Here is a 19,426-nt window from a genome sequence, read left to right on the forward strand (position 1 = left end):
TCTCCGACCCTCTCGCCCGTTCCGTCCATTTCTCTTTTCCATGAGCGAGACAGAGACACCCATCCTGCATTTTCAATCTGTCTGCTCCTTCCCGTCTTTTCCTCTACACCACCGAGATCGTTTTTTTCTGTCCTCCAGTTTGCACGAGACGAGCCATGATCTCGCTTTCAGAAAGGAGAGTATAGCGAATAAATGCTTTATAAAAGACCAAATGCTTTTATAACTGATTTCTTCACGTTGCTCGCAATGCTTTTATAACCTCATCAATAAATAAATGCACTTGATTTCCACGAGGTTTTTGTGTGATTCTTATGAAAATAGAGAAATCATAAAGATGGAAAAAAAAGAACAGTTCACTTTTACATCTAGTTCACACGTCTATTCCTCTTTTTGACAGTCTGTGTGACAGCTCCATTTTTTTCCAAGCCTGTAAAATATCATTCATCTCCACCTTGCGTGTTTGTGGGCGTCACGCACTCTGACCAATCAACGCTCTCGGAGTTTGTAAAAACAAATGATTTACCAATCAGCTCTACGAACACACACACACACACACACACACACTGCAGCACTTTACCTCTCTGTCACAGCATGAATCCTGGTTGTTATATAGAGTAGCTGTAACTCCAGGTTGACATTTTATCACTCCTGAACAACCGAATATTTATCTCCATAACTGTGAGAGGAGGTGTCCATGCAAATAAAAAGACAAAAGATGTAGACAGTCAATACTATTAGTTAAAATGCATACATTTCTTTTTATTCTTGTACATTGTATGTCCATCATTTGTTTTCAAAACTGCCATTAACCTTTATTTAATATATATATATATATATATATATATATATATATATATATATATATATATATATATTCTGGACAGCTTCCCCATCCACATTTTATCAACTTCTACATTAATTTATATATTAAATACATAAGATGCATGCACACGCATACTTACCAGCCAATTAATTATGTACACCTTGCTAACGTTGTACTGGGTTGAACCAGATTTTGCCTCTGCCTTAATTCTTTATGGCACATACTCAAGAATGTGCTGCAAACATTTCTTAGATATTTTGGTTCATATGGACATTACACCACAGTTACTGCAGATTTTTTTCATCTGCATGCATGATGCAAATTTCCAGTTTCCCTACACCCCAAAATATGCTCTATTTAATTGTGATCTCCAGAGGCCTTTTGAGTACGGTAAACTTACTGTCATGGTTTAGAATGCAATTTCAGATGATTTAAGCTTTGTGACATGGTATGTTATCCTGCTGGACATAAAGGGATGGACATGGTAAGGTAGACTATGGCATTTAAACAATACGTAATTGGTACAAAGGTACCATAAGTGTGCCAATAACAAACAAACAAACAAACAAACAAACAAACAAAAAAATCCTCCTGACCATTAAAACCAGTAATCGAGACTTATTAGACCAGGCAGTGTTTTTTCTATACACTATTGTGCAATTTTGGAAAGCTTATGTAAATTGTACTCTCGGTTTTCTGTTCTTAGCTGGCAGGAGTGGCACCGGGTGTGGTCTGCTGCTGGTGTAGCTCTTCTGTTTCAAGGTTCAACATGTTTTGCATTCAGAGATGCTCATCTGCATACCTCAGTTGTAATGAGATGTCATATACAATGTGATATCAAGCAGTTTCTAAATTAGCTATACTTTAAAAAAAAAAAAAAAAGACTAATTTTACAAAAAAATTGTTTACAACAATTAATTAGCAAACTCTGTTTTTTTTTATATGTTTGTAGAATTCGCTATTGACGGTCTTGGTCGCACTGCAGACCAGCCTCGCCTTTTCCAGTCGTGAAGATAAAAACTTTTACTGAAGACTATTACTTTGTATTAGGGTTGTACCTATACACCCAAGTTTTGTCACTGGTAACGATCTTCGACATGAACGATGAGTCATCTATGGCAAACTGACTGAGTTCTTGACCTCAACGCAATGTTCCTTGTGCTCCTGGGTCTACAGCCTGGTGACAAACCTGGCGGAAACACGGTGCATGTTCAAATCACACGTTAGGATCGGCTGAACTGTTTTGTATGATGCACCGACAATGGCAACAATAAAATGTTGTTGATTGTTCTCTGAGAATCATGCACAAGTTGCAGAATGGTTTTGACATTTTCAGGGTTGAGCTTGTTGAAGGTCTTCTTAGTCTCTCATCATCTTTCATGGATGTTCTTCTGCTCTTAAGGTGCATATGCCACTTAAAATACCTTAAGCTCCTTATTATGCGTGCAGCCTTTTGCTGCCATCTGTTGTTGGCCATTTTTTTTTATATCACCTCGTATATTGCTTCTCCGAGACCATGGCTTATGTCTTTCCTTATTGGCATTGTGTTACCATACACCCGAATGCTCCAGACCAGCAAACTGCCAAAACCTCTGATTTTATAGAGGTCTGCACACTTGCCGATGATCAAGGACCGATGAGGCTTAAATCCTGTGGAAGCAGCACATTACTTCGTAATGCCCACATTTTCTTTCTTTCTTTATTATTATTATTATTATTATTATTATTATTTTTAACTTTATTTTTGTAAATAAATAATTTCATGGTGAAAAAAGTTATATGTTGTTGTTTGTCTGAGGTTGTATTTGCCTAATACTAGACCAACTATGATCAGAGGATTATTATTATGCTTTTTTTTTTTTTTTACACAAAAACAGAATTAAAAGGATTAAGATTTTACACATAACGTGTAATAGCAGGTAATTATACCGAAGTGCAGCCGAAAGAATAAACAAAACAACAACAACAACTATTAATAATAAAAAAGTCACATTTTCTCCACTATTTTAGCTGGCTTTGTTGACAGTATTTTTTTTATTACTTTTATTCACTTTATTCTGTTAGCTCATTAATAAATTGACATTTGTAGTTGTCCCTAATATTTGTTTAAATAATAACCATAATATCTAATTTTGCTATAACAGCTAAATAAAGATGAGAGTGTGGAATGCTAGCTATTAGTCCACCAGGGACCCTTTTAGGCTGTAAGTATAAAATACAAACTTTTAAATATGATTATCTTTTAAATAGAATTTTAATAGTTTAATGAATTGCAATGCAGGGTTAAATATCAAAAAGTATAACAATAAAACGGAATTTACATTCATCACCATTTAAAGCCACTCTAAAATTCTAAAATATCCCTGATCTTATAAACTGCATCAACAATCATTCAGCAACTGGACTGGAATAAGAAATTTACAGATATGACATTTGTAACAAATTTCAGTTAAAAAAAAAAAAAAACTTGACACATTTTGATATTGTAACTACTGTCAATGTAGAAAACATTAGAGGCAAAATACTATATTTAATTCCAAACGCTGCATAGGACAAAGCTTTTGTATAGAGCTAAATAACAAAACAAAAAAAACTTATTAAACACTTATTGCTAAAAGCTTTTCTAAATATTAAAAACTACAAATTCTAACGATCTAAAAAGTTAAGTAAAACAGTTTTAAAAAATGTATTGATGATCTACTCAGTAGTGGGAAATAATTAACATGTGTAGGCAAACCAGAAAAAAGACTGATAAAGCTTGACTATGCGAAGGTTTTGACACTGTCGTTCCTGTTTCTGTGGTTCTACGCTGTAATTCCTGTGATTGTTTAAAGATGGCGATGGGCAGAGTTTAAGGCACGACGTCTGAGGTCTCACGTTCAGCAAACTGCAAGTCATTTATGAGAAGGGACACTCGTCATACACATCCACTCCCTGCTCCTCTTCAAATGTCACCTTAGCATCATCCGAATCCAACTGTCAGGATAATAGGCAAAATATTTGCAATTACAAAAAGACAAGTGAACAAGGCAAAAAGTTATATACGTAGACAAGAGTAAATCTCAAAATACAGTACACGTAGGACTAAATGAAATAAATTATACTTTAAATGACGTAGAAAAAGGTTGAATGGGGAATGTTAATAGTGGAAAAAAATAACTTGCATTAGTAAAAAGGACCGTTCTTCCTGCATATTATTTTGGAATATGATAAATATGCTCTAATAACCTGTTCAGCCTATGCCCTAATATATACTCAGCAAAAAAAGAAACGTTCCTTTTTCAGGACTGTGTATTTCAACAATAATGTTGTAAAAATCTAAAAAACTTTACAGATCTTCATTGTAAAGGGTTTAAACAATGTTTTCCATGCATGTTCAATTAACCATAATCAATTAATTAACATGCACCTGTGGAATGGTCGTTAAGACCTAAACAGCTTAAAGGAAGTAGGCATTTAAGGTCACAGTTCTAAAAACGCAGGACACTAAAGAGACTTGTCTACCGACTGTGAAAAACACCCAAAGAAAGATGCCCAGGGTCCCTGCTCATCTGCGTGAACGTGCATTAGGCATGCTGCAGGGAGGCATGAGGACTGCTGATGTGGCTAGGGCAATAAATTGCCATGTCCGCACTGTGAGACACCTAAGACAGCGCTACAGGGAGACAGGAAGGACGGCTGATCATCCCCGCAGTGGAAGACCACGTGTAACAACACCTGCACAGGATCTGTACATCCGAATATCACACCTGCGTGACAGGTACAGGATGGCCACAACAACTGCCCGAGTCACACCAGGAACACACAATCCCTCCATCAGTGCTCAGACTGTCCGCAATAGGCAGTCCATGAGGAGGAGATGCACTGCAGTACTTCAAGCAGCTGGTGGCCACACCAGATACTGACTGGTACTTTTGATTTTGAGCCTCCCTTCATTCAGGGACACATTGGGAAACATTTTCAGTTTATGTCTTATGGTGTTGACTCTTTTAGTGTTCATACAAATATTTACACATTAAGTTTACTGAAAGTAAAAACAGTTGAAAGTCAGAGGACGTTTCTTTTTTTGCTGAGTATATACAGTATAGTGTCTTTTAGCCAGTCCTAATGACATGCACATGACAGCAGGGCCACTTACGCATTTCATCTCTCTGGTAGTGAAGAGACGTCCGGTCATGAGAATACGCAGAGGAACGGTAAGAATGAGGATAAATGGCAGGGCCAGGGAAGCGGCGGTTGATTTAACTGCCCACAGGACGCCCAAACACACAAGCTGGATAAAGGTGAAGAGATTCATTCGCCAGGTTCGTACCTGAAAAAAAAAAAGGAGGAAAGAAACACGTTAAAAAACTATGAAATTAGTCAAAGCGTTTGCATTTTCCCCCATGTGTATTTTAAGTCTTGGACTAATATTTATAACACAAAATTGTATAAAATACAACTTCAATTAGCTAAAATACAATGTAAAGCCATTATTTTAAATATTCCACCACAGGAGTCTGTCGCAAAACAGAGGACAGAGGTAAACCACTGTTAGAAATATATTATTATTATTTTACAGCATAACATTTGTAAAAAAAAATTTCAGGCACAAAAAGAATACATACTTGAGTGGCGTAGGGAAGAGACGGGTGGTATTTTTTGGGCACGAACATCAGCTGTACGCGCTCCCATAGCTGAACACCACTTAGAGAGGTGACACCCATGTAGAGAAAGACGCCGAACAGAGCTGACATGGGAATCAATGACAGGACGGGCCCCATAAAGATGGATCCACCTGGAAAAAAGGTAATTATTTCAGTCTTTCATATTGTATATAATTATATCATATATAAGTTAAAAAATATAATAAAAATAAAACTGAAGTATAAAGTGTACACATTGTAGAGCAAAGTAAAAAGAAACTGTAAGCTCTACTGAAGCTTTCATGTAAATCATCTCATGTCATCTCACCTAATTGGCTAACTCAGGGATTACATAAGTATAAATGCCATAATCTGCTTAATTAGGTCATTTTATTAGCTACTGTAAGAAGAAGCAGTAGTACAACTTATTGTTATTTCTACAAAACACACGTTGTAATCTGCTTTGCTTTGATTGCTGTCATTAATAGTAAAATATTAAATGTCAGATCGCTATCATTTAATGTCGTCTGTTCGTTAGTGTTACAACATAAACTAGACTTATGTCACATAATACAGTATTATGCGGCTGTATTGGATATAAGAGTATAAGATGCTGGTATTAGAGAATTTTGTGAGTCAATAGTATTAGTACTAGTAGTATTAAACATACCCAATATATTGTGAGTGGAAGAAAAAATTATAATTTTTTATATTTAGGTTAAAAAAAACATAACAAAATACTCACCAACTAAAGCAGCCACTACAATCCCACTAATCCTCTGCTCCAGGACTTTACTAATCTCTGGTTTAGGGCCTTTGGACATGACGGTGAGGGCATTTGCATGAGTGACAGATCGCACTGTGGTAGCACTAAGCCAGGGTGAACCAAAAAATGCTGCAATTCCACCCATTGCCACAATGAGAAGCAAATCCAAATGGAAGCCAGAGCCCTTCACCATCTTCCTCTCTGGTTTACTTATAATCAGCCTGCAGGTTGGGAAGAAACGTTCAGTTCCAATATATTATTTGCAGAGCAACATAACAAGTAACTTATGGTGAACATAGACTATGATGCTGTAATACATAAACACTAACTATAAATTTTGCCAAAGTAATTGTCACTTTAAATGTTTTTTTGTTTTTTTTACTCTTTTAAATTGCCTTGAACCATTACCACTCCAACTAGCTAATTCTACAGCAGGACCCCAATGTAATGTAATGTAATGTCGTCCCTCATGTCCAGAGTGCAGGGCTTATTATATTGTGGTGTTCTATTGGACACACATGGCTGTGTCAAATGTTTTTCTGCAAGTCAAGGACTCCTAAACATTTTATATTAAAGAAGCTACCCACGTGGTAATCTGGGACTCAAGGAAGATGAGAATGAAAACCAGTAAAGCTGGAATGGCACTGGCAAACATGAGCCAAATGGGAAAATCTCCATTCTTTCCCAGTGGTTGGATGATCCAGGTTCTGTTAGGGTTGGTCACACTCAGCCCCTTTGGGACAACCAGTTTCTAAAGTGGGTTGGAAAAAAAAACCCACATAAATAATAGAACAGACATTATACTGATCACACTGATATAATTGTTATGCATCCTACTTTGATAAAAATAAATTAAATGAAAATTTATTTTAGCTCAATTGTAATAATTATTTATTTTCTCTAAAATTGGATACTGTAAAATATTGTGAAAAGGTATTAGAGAAATGTAAAGACAATTAGAACGCAATACGAGGACCATCAACAAGGATCTAACAAGTCGAGTCACTTCCACCTTTCAGACATTTTGCTTAGACCCTAACCATGTGTGGATCAGTTTTATATAAAAACATCATATATCAAATACATTTCTAAATGTAACTGTATATTTAAAAATTTAATTATATGTAAACATTCACTTTCATGCACTGAAAAGTAGTTTATTACTTGACAGTAATATTTACTATTACTTTACTTCCTTAACAACATACAAGTAATTCTCTTTTTCAAATTTTATTTGAAATATATTGTTTAAACATCTAGTTTTTTTTACTATATCATTTTCTACTAATAGACTAATAATCCAGAAAACATATCCAGAAAATCAACATTTACTACAAAATGTTTTAATTAGAATTAATTACACAACACAATTGCTAAACTGAGTTATAAAAATATTTGTAATTTAGAGTAAATAAACATGCATTTTCTGATTTTATGTTAATATCTCTTAAACCTATGGGTTTCAAATTCAAATTCAAATTCAAATTTTATTTGTCACATACACAAACATACACAGTACGAAATGTAGTGAAATGCATTATACGACTGCCATTGACCCTAAAAGAGAATTAAAGTTTACAAATAAGAAATAAATATGAATAAAAGAAATACGATAGAAACTAAATAAAATAAAAAAATAAATGAAACTAGGAAAAATAAAACTAAAAATAGAAATAAAAATAGAAATATGATGTACAAAAATAGAAATAGAAAAAATAGAAATAGAAAAATAGGGTTTCCTGACCTCTGTGTGAACATCCTTAATAAGGGCATCAACTCCAACCATAATCAAAAGGGCGATGGGCACGCCGAAATCTCCAATCATGCGGCGAAGCTGAGGAAAGTCAGTTTTAGATTAGACTGTTAAAGACTTAAATTAAACAGGAATATAGAGCTGTAAAGTTCAATTTACACACTCCTTTAAATGCGAACAATTAACATTATCATTGTAACTGCTGGCAAGGTACTTTTAAGCCATGTAATAAACTTCAAATTGAAAATTTGGTGGTTTGCTTACAGGGCCTGGAAAGAAGATGCTGTTTTTGAATTGACGGAGGAAATAGGCGATGAAGAAGCAGCCGAACATCAGACACATTGAAAGCAGGGCAGTGTTATAATATGGATAATGTTTCTGATCTTCCCCAGGGACGGCAACTGTAGTTCCGTTACTTGAGCTGCCATTCAGAGTTGCATTTGGACTGACATTCGAAGTTAAAGGGTAACTTTCAAAAACCTACACAGAGGAATATGACACGAGTGAGAAGAGTATGAAAAGAGCTGACAACTAATGGTCAGTTAAAGAAATGATTAGTCAAAACATTGTTGCGATTAGAAAATGAAATGCATATGACATGCTAATTGTTAGCTGCGTGATACTATTCACAATTATCATTGTTCATCGTTTTTAAATATGTAACGATGTTCGAAAAACATCAAAGGATTTCAATTGAAATTGAATTGATCAAAGGGATTGATCCCTTTAAAGTTTTGTCGTTACCTTGATAAGATTGACAAAGGTTTCATAGATGAAAATGAGGGAGATGAGGATGGAGAAGATCTCTTGGGTAAAACGAGAGATGAAGCGGACGAGAAAACTAGCCTCAGCCGCTACCACAATTAACACAATGATGATCAACCATATTCCAATCCACACACGACCCACAATGTACTCAATGCCCATCTTTTCACAGAACTGACAGACAGACAGACAGATAAACACAAAAATATGATGTTATGGATTCACTTCAACATGTCAACTAATCACATCAAGAGATGATCATGACAGACTTGTAAGAAATGTCATTGTATAAATAAACTGACAACAGCAGTACACATTTAAGGTATCCCACAAAAGTTCTGTATTTATAAGTTTTTTAAATAATATCAATAGTGTACTGGCATGAAGGCAGTAATATACTGATGAATATAAAAGTCTGTTTTGGTCTTTTGTAGGTAAAAACATTACTTATAAATGGTATTCCACAATATACTATACAATAAGTAAGTTTATATTCAATGTGTAATTGTATTACAGCTGATAAGTGAGGAGCCATACTTGAAAGAATGACTCTTCAAACACCAGCAGTGGTCCACTGAAGCCAATGACCAGCACAGGTTGGGCAGAGAACATGCAGAAAATAACTCCCTGTATGCTCGTAGAAATCATCAGCTCTGGCACTCCCATCCATTTGTTTGTCTTCTCCGCTAACAACAGAAAATGGGGAGCAATTGAGAATTAAGGTACATTTCCAGAATAGACGAGTTTCACAAGGAGAATAATACTCACACAAAAGTCCTCCAAAGGTGATGGCAGGAGATAGTGCCGCAAAATAGATGAAAATAATGGCAGAAAACACCTGAAGATTGATAGCATCGAGGAAGTCACTCAGGCAATGACGATATCGACGTTTGATGTCCTTGACCAGTCCACCAAACGGATATCCAGTTCTAGCCAATGGATCCTCCAGTGGTTGTTCATACTCTGCTCATGTGGGCATATTAGGGATACATTTATTTATTTAAAACATACATTTCAACTTCCACAAAAATGCTAGGGTTTTTTTTTAAACCCTGACATTTAATCAGTCCGTTTATCTATAACTTCTACAATAAAGCTAAATGCACAATCATACCAATAGGTAATCCTAACCTCCTAACCTTCATCTTTTGGTCCAAATAGAATTCGGTTATCAGAAGTGCGAACTCTGTCACGTAGCATCTTCTTTTGGAAGCGAATGATTGGCTGGAGCATGGTCTCAGTCTGGATCTCAGTGGGTGGGATCACAACACTGCAGTCCATGAAGTCAGCTATGGCATTGGTCAACTCTTTTTCACTTTCAGCAAGATAGGCCTCCAAGCTAAAGACCTTTTGGTGAGAGACAGATAGAAAAAAAAAAGTGAAGACCAAGTAAAACTTCCTCATTGTTGCATGGTTCTCCATTTTGCCCATGTCCTTCGAACAAAATTCCTTTGTTATTTACTATAAGTAGATAATAATAAGTCTGAAACATATAAGACCTATAATTCATCATCATCATCCCTGATTCATGCCTACTTATTGTTTTACAAATTGTCTATTGTAATAATATTCCTTAGCCACTACTTTTCTTACCCAATCAGCCATGAGAGTACCCATTGCTCTGCCACTCTCATGGAAATCTATACCACTCTCAGCAGGGCCCACAAGGGCGAATATAAAGCGCACAGGCACAGAAGCCTCCATAATCCCCTCCATCACCACAGAATCGCGTAGTCGCACAAATGCCACGACCGGCTTCTGTAGAGAGTCCACCACACCTACATACAACATCAGAAAATAAGAGGAATTCAACATACTAAGCTGTTTTTTTAATTTAATTAAATTATAACATTTTCGGGAAATTATCCTTCCGCCTCACCTGATAACACGATAGATGCCTCTATGTTATCAGACGTGTCTCTCTAAATGAGAAGGATTAAGAGCAGGATCAGTGAAAGAGATTGTTACAAGTTTTTGCAAGAACCTACGCTCATAGAAAAAAAGCTGGTAACATTTCTTCTTATTAATAAAGGTTATAACTAGAGACTTTTGTTTGAAAAAAAGTGAAGCCCATTGGTGTATGTTAAATCTTTAAAATATTTGGCGGAGGGCCAAACTAAAGTATGTTTTTCAGTAAAAGATGATATGATGGATGGATGCGCTCTTAATGGAACCTTCTGGAATTTTCGGAAAGGAAATCCCTTCTGAGGTAAAGTGTCACATAATTCTCCTACACATGTGAAGGTAGGTGAATACTGTAGGTTCAAAATTTTGGTTAATATAGTGATCAAGAGCAAATCTACTAAAAAGTAGACATTTGGTAAACAAATAAAGACTCAGTACCTGTTTGGTGACAGAGAAGGTCTGCATCTTAATGCCTGCTGAGGTAACCTCAACGCTCTCAACTTGGCTGTGTGAAAGAAAAAGCAAGTTAGTCACCGTATCCCCAATGGAGGTGAGTTAATCCACCTGGTTGAGGTGTACTACTTTCATCTCAAAACTAATATCAAGAGTTACAACTCACTGGAGCAATGCTAATAGCTCGTGTATACATGTACGCGTATAGGTGTTTTACCTGCGCTTTTCTAACAGTGCCCTCATCAAAATGTCCTGATCTGTGACCTGAATCTCATTTTTTGAAAGAAGTTCTTCTACGATCTTCCCAGCAATGGTAGTGAAGTCATTTTCCTCCAAGTCCAACAACACTGCCGCTGCAAACAACCAGTTTAAAAAGGTTTTATTTATATTTGCGATAATGCAACTTAAAAAAAATCTAAATTTTTTAGTTCTAAATGCTTCTCCAAAGGTTCCAGAAGGAAAAAACCCATTGTTAAAGTCATAAAGTCAAGCTGAGAAGCATTTAAAAACCTACCTACAGTAAATAAAGAGAAGGATTTAGTGTGCCATCATCTTTACCACACAAATTTCCCTAAAAATGTCCTCAAATCTCACCTGTGCTCATGATCCTGCGGAGCTGAAGAAGGCTTCTGAAGGTAAGACAGGAAATGTGTGAGGACCCCCATTTCTCAGTGGTTGGATTGAACGTTTCCTCATACCCCACCCAGCGACCGGTCTCCTGCCATTTGTCCCCCAACAGCTCGTTCAGCTCCACGTATGACTGATACACAAACACAGACACAGAGTTACATGATGGAATTCAATCATAGGTCTGGGGCATGTGTTGTTGTAGAGTCTGCATGGAAGGTGAATGTATGTCGTGGGCATGTGTTTACCTGAGCATCACCTCTGGTGGTGGCATTGGTGTTGGTGTTCCAGGCAGCTGTATCACAAGGCATAGGAGATAAAAAATCTCAATTTATCTCATAGGAGATAAATAATCATGACAAAATGTTCAAACACATGAGGTGAATATTATAGTGACATACTGATGAATGTTTTAAGCTTTACGTTTACTTCAAATGTGGTGCAAATATCATTTATCAGAATCAAATGATTTTTAAGATAAATCAGGATTATACCCTGGGTAAATGCAAGGTTACAATTATGCTTAGACATCAGCCAAAATCTACTGTGCAGGTACTATGCTCCATAATGTACGATGTCTTTAGAGCATTGCATAAGTATTCACCCCTACTAGTTATAACTTTTTAGTGTTATAAAATGGAATTCATTGTATTTAATTATATATGACTCTATACACAACAACCTCTAATACCAAAGTGAGGTTAATTAAAGAAAAAAAAAAAGTAAATGTTGTTACTGCATAAGTATTCACCCGAGCTTTTGATGTAAAAACACCCAATTAGTTCTGGTGTGCAAACTGATTGAACTGGTTGGTACTTTTCAAAGCTTGTTTTAATAGCTCTATGATCTTCATAAAACTTTTGGTTAGAAATAATATCTAACAACTTATGAGGTGTATTTATTTCAGGCCCATATAAGATTTTATGCAAGCCACTGGATATATGCAGTAAGCAAAAGAACGTGTGTGTGTGTGTGTGTGTGTGTGTGTGTTACCCTCTGGGTGTTTGCTGATAATGTAGCTCTCCTGAGGTTGCCCCTCCTGCTGCTCTTGTCTCTTCTGCTCCAAGTCATAGCTCCCTGTACGTTCAGGTACATTCCTACAGGGGGCGACAGAGAGCCTTTACTGAAAAAATGCCACCCATGACTGAGTCCCGCTGCTTCGAGTCTCACACATTGATCTCACCAGAGCTTACGTATGATAGGCCAGGCTGCCCTCTGTCCTCTTTTTATCACCCTAAAACATGAACAGTGATGTCGAATCTTTAATCAGTGAGTTTAGGGCCATGCTAGACCCGCGCTTTAGAGTTTTTTTTTTATTTATTATTAAATGAAGACACTGTCTATGTTTCCCCAGCAGAGGGCGCAGTCAATTGAATATTGCTGCCTTCTATATAAATGTTCTGTATGTTGGTGGTTGTCAAACTTGGGCATCTAATGATTAATGACACCTTGTGTCAAATTATTATTATTAAATTATTATTATTAATTATTATTATTATTATTATTATTATTATTAGTAGTAGTAGTAGAATTTTAAGCTAATTAATTATATTCTCTCAAGAAACGGATTAACATTTGTGATATTTGAAAACTGGGATATGGACATAATCATGGATGTGATAAGACTGATAATGACTTTGGGTAACTTTTCTCATGTTAATTCCTAACTAAAATAAATAACATTTCTCGGCTTAATTTTATGTTTTTGTATTTTATTTTTATTCTTTTTTTATTTGATGTAAAGCCATGGACATGAGTGGACATCATCTGAGGTGTGTGTGTGTGTGTGTGTAAGTGTGCATGCACGTGTGATACCCACATGCTGATTGGTGAGGCTGGAGGTGACTCAGCATCCTCATAGGACATGTCATTGTCCTGATAGGACAGATGAGAGACAGAGTTTCACCAGTTAAAATTAAACATGTATTATTTTATGTAGTAGTGCATTAGATATCCATGCTTTGCTCACCCCTGCAAAATTCAGGACAGCTTCCATGAGTGGGGCTGTGCTCTGCCTTTTGTAGACTTTTCCCCAAACTCAGAAAATGTTACACAGAACCTATAGTCACACACACACACACACACACACACACACACACACACACACAAGCACACACAATACAATAGCTTTTTAATAACTTATCGGCATGATCTATATAATAGGTAACTAACACTACTTCTTGTTTTTGTACATGTGTGTATACAATTAACACGATGTAATGACTTTCATGTGTGAATTTCTCACTTAAGCAAATCAAACCCCTTTATTTTATAGGTTTACCTGTTTTATGTATGCAAAAGCCCATTTTCCTAATACCATTTTCCCCTTTTCTTGGGAATGTTCCCGCCTCTCTCGCTCAGCCCCTCTATCACTGTTTCTCTTGCAGACCTGCTGCATGCACTCTTATACAAGTGTATTAGCTATAACGGCTCCATGCCCTAACTCTAGAACATCTGATCCGGACTGTAAGTGATTGAGCTAATGTATGTTTTAACTTAACCAGTGCAAAGTACAGAATCATCAGGTCCAGAGCTGCTGAAAAGTCTTGTGTTAGTTTGGTGTTTCTGCTGAGATGAGCTCAAACAGAGGCAGGGAGATTTCTTATGCTGTACGTGCTCTTGTCTGATAAGCCCTGCTATCAGAACCTAACAGTCAGCAATACAATTTGTCTTTTAATATGCTCACCTTAACAAAGCTTAATGAAGCATTAGACTGTAACACTTTGATACTCACAAATATAGCTCATTTTAATTAATGGTCCATGTTACATTTAGTCCAAAGAAGGAATAAAAAAGGTTTTAACTTATATAGTAGCCTATATAATAGCCTAACATGGACAGTATGTTTTACTTTGCCTCTGTAGCGCTTTTTGTAATATAAGTCACAATTTGTAAATTCGGTTTTTGGGCTAAATTAAACTTTCTACGTACTGACCCCCTGCTTCAAACTGTATCACATCTTTGAGAGGTGTTTTATAGTGCATAAGACATATTTAATGCATAAACAGGACACACACTGTCATATTTTGCACTTTGAATAATGTTACCACCTTTGTTACAAGCGATGGTACCATTAAGTATAATTTTATACTCTGAATTGTATAGTATAAGAGTGGTTAATTTGCAAGTCATTTTTTTGCATTTCATGGATATGGTGTTAGAACCCTGTGTGTAGCTAATATTAGCTAGCTAATTATTTAACAGTTCTTGCCATTTTACCTTTTTTGTCTTTCTCGTTTTAAATTCATTTTCTATTTTAAAGCAGCTACAAACGTTTTACTGCTCTTCCTAGTGACCGTGTTGGTTATTGTATTTCTTACAAGTCCCTCCCCTATTGTGGCTATTTACATGTATTTAATTCAATTTGAATTCAATTGCAAATTTTACACATATTTTATTTATTTATTTTTAATGTACTAGAACACATTTATTCTAGCTTACAATAACAGCCAGTCATCGGCTTATGTCTTTTTCAGTTTTTTAAAGTTGACAGGAAAGAAAAACAGTTTGCTCTGATTATTACATACTGTACCACTGACAGATGATTCCGTCTATATAAATGTTAAGTAAACATATCCTAACAAAAGACTTTACCGTATTAATGATTACTTTTTGTTGCTGTTAAACAATAACATATTTTAAATTTCCTTAGTATTGTTTGAAACATCTTATATTATCCATACTGTATTATCACTATATTTCAGCTGCTGTTGTTGAAAAATTCCATCTTCTGGCTAATCAGAATTCAACAACGCTGCGGTATAATGTAATTTAGTAAATATCATAGCATCAGTTATAATACATTTAAACTTAAATCGCCTATTATTTTGGACATTTAGTAACTTATTTATGATTCACACAATGGGTGACGAAAGTCTAAGCAGCACAGGACTGCAAAATTGAATTTGGCTGTCGTTGCATATTAGTTGTGACTCTGCAAATTTAGAGCGGGAGGCACAATTGTGTTTCGCTTAAAGCAGCAGAATGGCCTGTGTCAGCCTTGTCTGTAAGACAAACCTTCACAGATATGGGAATTATCAAACACACACCAGCATGTTGCACACCCATGCACACCCAAAATGGTAAAACTGGCATGCAGTGCACATGTTCCCTTAATTTGAAAGACATGCTGCATTAATATTTAGTTAAGAGAATTTATTTAACTATTTAAGGATAAAATACTAATGCTTTTTAAAATAAATGCTACTTTTACTGATTTAATTTTATGTTTGGTGAGGTTTGCTGGATGAGCAACAGCAAGAACCCAGGAGTCCAGGTTATGTAGCACAAATAAAATTAGCCATAGTGAATAAAATCCATGTGTCCATGATACAGTAATATCATAAAAAAAGTAATGAAAAAAAAAAGTTAATAGTTAAATAGTAAAGGGGCTAGCTTCCTAAATGGACTTTTCTTTGAAGTGCAACTCTGTTGATTTTATAGACAGAAAATAGATTTTTTAAACATTTCTTCTGATAGACAAAACTATTAACGAGGGAATCCCTCTCTCTCTCTCTCTCTCTCTTTCTCTCTCTTTGTAAGACTTCATTTATGAACATCATGGCTGCTATGAATTCTGAAGCAATTCTAATGTTGTTGAGCATTTATTTAAATAAAATACATACATTTAAATAAGTACATTTGCAGAAAAAAAAGCATTATTGTTGTCTTTTATGAATTCGTACTACATTAGATGCTGACCTGTACATTTTCAAAGCAGTTTTCCAGTTTAATATACACAAATTTACATTCATTGCAATAAATGACTTCATCATTTATGTTGCATGTATACAGGTTTACACTCTTACCTGGATCCAGGTGTTTCTGGAGGTTCTTTATTGTCTTGGAGCGTGGAGATCCGCAGCCGTGCTGTGAAACCCGCCGTCTTTCAGGACGTCAGTAACCACGCAGGGGGTGTAAGAAAGATAGTTAGATTCAAAAAGATTGTAATGGTAGAAAGGGAAACACCCATTTTGACGCCATAGCAGAGTCACGTAAAGCGGGATGAAGCAGAAACTGACGTCTTCTCGCCCTCCATCACGCCCACCTCTTGGTGAGCACCCAGGGTGGCAGAAGTGATAAGCACCTACTGCACAGAATGTCTAATTGATAAAGAGCCAGTTTACAGCAGGGATACCCTTTACCTGCTAGCATAATATTATTGACAAGCTGCCATGGGTAGTGATCAATTCAATATACACAAGTTTGGGAGAAAAAGAGGGGGTAAAAACAAGAGAATAGGGCAATCATGATGAGATGTGACGGTTGGCCATAATGGTGGTAGGGTCTTGCAATCAGCATTAAAGCATTTGGTACTTTAATGTCAGCTTGTTTACTGTTTGGGGATTCCCTTTTCAGAGGGCTTCCCCTGTCATGGTCCTCCTCTGATCAGTTTGATATGTAGCTTTTTTTTCCACTGAGTCATGCATTCTAGTAATGATGCTGCCAAAGAGCTGCTTGGGTTCATGTTTTTTTTGCAGGGCATTATGCCATGATTAACTAAAATATACGTCTAAGTAAACATGATAGGTATATTGTAGTGAAATGATCCAAATCCAAACACAGTATGTTCCATCATATATTATATACGCTTAGGGCCAAGGTTGGTTTAAAATCTAGAGAAATATAATGCCATGTAAAAGTCTTAACCACCCTTATTCTCTTTTCACATTTTGTACAAGTTACATCCTGGAAGCGAATGATGTTTAACTGGTACTTTAGCTGCAAGTACAGCTTTTACAGTAATTATCTATCAGCTTTAAATAGCTGGATCCTGTGATTTGAAACCAAGTCATCCAAGACAGATTTGAATCTTTGAGACTCAGCTCAGTCTCTGCCCCATTCTCAGTTCTCTCTATAATAGCTCTTTTATTTTACAAAGTCACTTTATTGGGGTGGCACAGCACCTTATTGGTTAGCACGGTCGCCTTGCACCTCCAGGGTCTGGGTTCGATTTCTTGCCAGGTTCGATTCCCGTCTCTGTGTGCATGGAATTTGCATGTTCTTCCCGTGGGTTTCCTCCGGGTACTCTAGTTTCTTCCTACAGTCCAAAGACAGTGTGAATGAGTGCGTGTATGTGTGTGTGTGGGATTGCAAGAGATTGGCACCCTGTTCAAGGTGTTCCTTGTGACCTAAGTCCCCTGGGATAGGCTCAAGCCCCTCTGCGACCCTGAATACAGAATAAAGCAGAATAGATGATGAGCGATAAGTCACTTTGTTTAACTGACATATTGTGCCTTGTGTTAAACAAATTGCACACAGTTTGATTCATGCAGCATTACATAAAGCAACTTTTCCATTTTTTAATAATTTTTTAAATCATTTATCTACAGTTACTCCTTTATCTTGTTCAACTTCACATTGGATTGAGAGTTTATCTGGGCACGAGGCAGGGACACATCTTGAATGGAATAGTGGTTACACCCAGGGGACATTTCACAGCATTGGGTTTGTGTGGACATACTCCATTCATGATGCATCTTTATTCTGTTGCATTTCAAAGGTATCAGTTTTCTGATGCTGAGTCATGAGCACCAGTCTTTAATTAGTCTCTACTGTATTATTACTGCATGATGCAAGAAAAATAGTATGACCTCCGAGAGTTGAAGACTGAGCTTTATTTATCACTAGCAAGAGTCCGTTGAGAGCAACCATTCATACTTATGCTGCTTTACAGCGCCAGGTAGATGAAAGGCAAAAGTGAGATAAAGACTGAACAAAGAAAGAAAGACAGCTGCATGGGTTTTGATCCATTAGCACTTGGGTATTAAAGGTGCATTCGGTTTGTTTTTCAGACTATTTGTGGAGTTCTTCTCACTCTACAGCAGATGTCAATCAAATATCAGCAGTGATGCCATAGAGAAATAACAAATAATGTGAACCACCAACATTTACATGTTTAGGACATGGAGACATCTCTGTTTACTTGTCAATCATGTTGCCTGTTAACTGTCTTTCTTGTCACGGCATCTCATGAATTTAATTTATAGTTTTGGATGAAAAAAGGGTGTTTGTCTGGTTTGGCTAACCTCCCCCCAGAATAAAAATGTTTTACATAGAGTATCCCATAATTTCTAAAATTAAACAAAAGTAAAACATTGTCATGCAATAAATATTTTTAATAGGCATGCCTTTGAAAAAAGTGACCTAATTAATGTCCTACAGTATGTCCCTATTATGTGACACTGTACCATCTAAAATTGACATAAAAGCTTATGAAAACATATGAAGTTTTTATTTATTTTTTGTTGAAATGTGTAATAATAAATTGTATAATCAGAGTGATTTCCTATGAATACATTTATCAACAAACCTGTATGCTTTTGAGCAATGCACATTTGTACAATCATAGTAGGATCTCCAGTCAACATTCACATTCACACACTACAGGCAGTTTGGGAATGAAAGTTTGCGTAATCTGCATGTTTTTGGACTGTGTGAGGAAACCAGAGCACTAACCAAGCACGGGGAGAACATGTAAACTTCATGCACACAGACCCGATACAGCAATTGAACCCATGCCCTAGAGGTGCAAGGTTGTAATTACTGCTTTTTTTTTTTTAAATAGTATTTTTAAACATAGAAACTTTTTTGAAACATTCTTGCTCTACAGCACTAACTTACATGTGCCTATGACTTTTGCGCAGTACATTTGCATAGAGCAAGATAACTAGATAAAGCAACATAGAGCTAGATAAAGTGATATCTAA

General features: G+C 36.2%; 1 protein-coding gene across 1 annotated transcript; it reads right to left on the reverse strand.

Annotated features, from left to right (window-relative positions):
• Positions 1–3,058: 3,058 nt before the first annotated feature.
• Positions 3,059–16,677, reverse strand: slc4a1a (solute carrier family 4 member 1a (Diego blood group)). Its single transcript, XM_053514535.1, has 21 exons — positions 16,526–16,677; positions 13,687–13,776; positions 13,537–13,592; positions 12,711–12,814; positions 11,966–12,012; positions 11,685–11,850; positions 11,308–11,443; positions 11,076–11,142; positions 10,612–10,654; positions 10,326–10,510; positions 9,872–10,079; positions 9,501–9,695; positions 9,270–9,418; positions 8,712–8,906; positions 8,232–8,447; positions 7,959–8,048; positions 6,802–6,965; positions 6,194–6,435; positions 5,431–5,600; positions 4,962–5,135; positions 3,059–3,799 (listed from the first exon to the last, which is right to left on the reverse strand). Exons 2-21 carry the CDS (start codon positions 13,711–13,713, stop codon positions 3,722–3,724), a joined length of 2,712 nt encoding a protein of 903 aa, XP_053370510.1. The 5' UTR covers positions 13,714–13,776; positions 16,526–16,677; the 3' UTR covers positions 3,059–3,721.
• Positions 16,678–19,426: the final 2,749 nt, after the last annotated feature.

This window comes from Clarias gariepinus, chromosome 16, assembly GCF_024256425.1.
Source record: "Clarias gariepinus isolate MV-2021 ecotype Netherlands chromosome 16, CGAR_prim_01v2, whole genome shotgun sequence".
NCBI classification, from domain to species: domain Eukaryota; kingdom Metazoa; phylum Chordata; class Actinopteri; order Siluriformes; family Clariidae; genus Clarias; species Clarias gariepinus.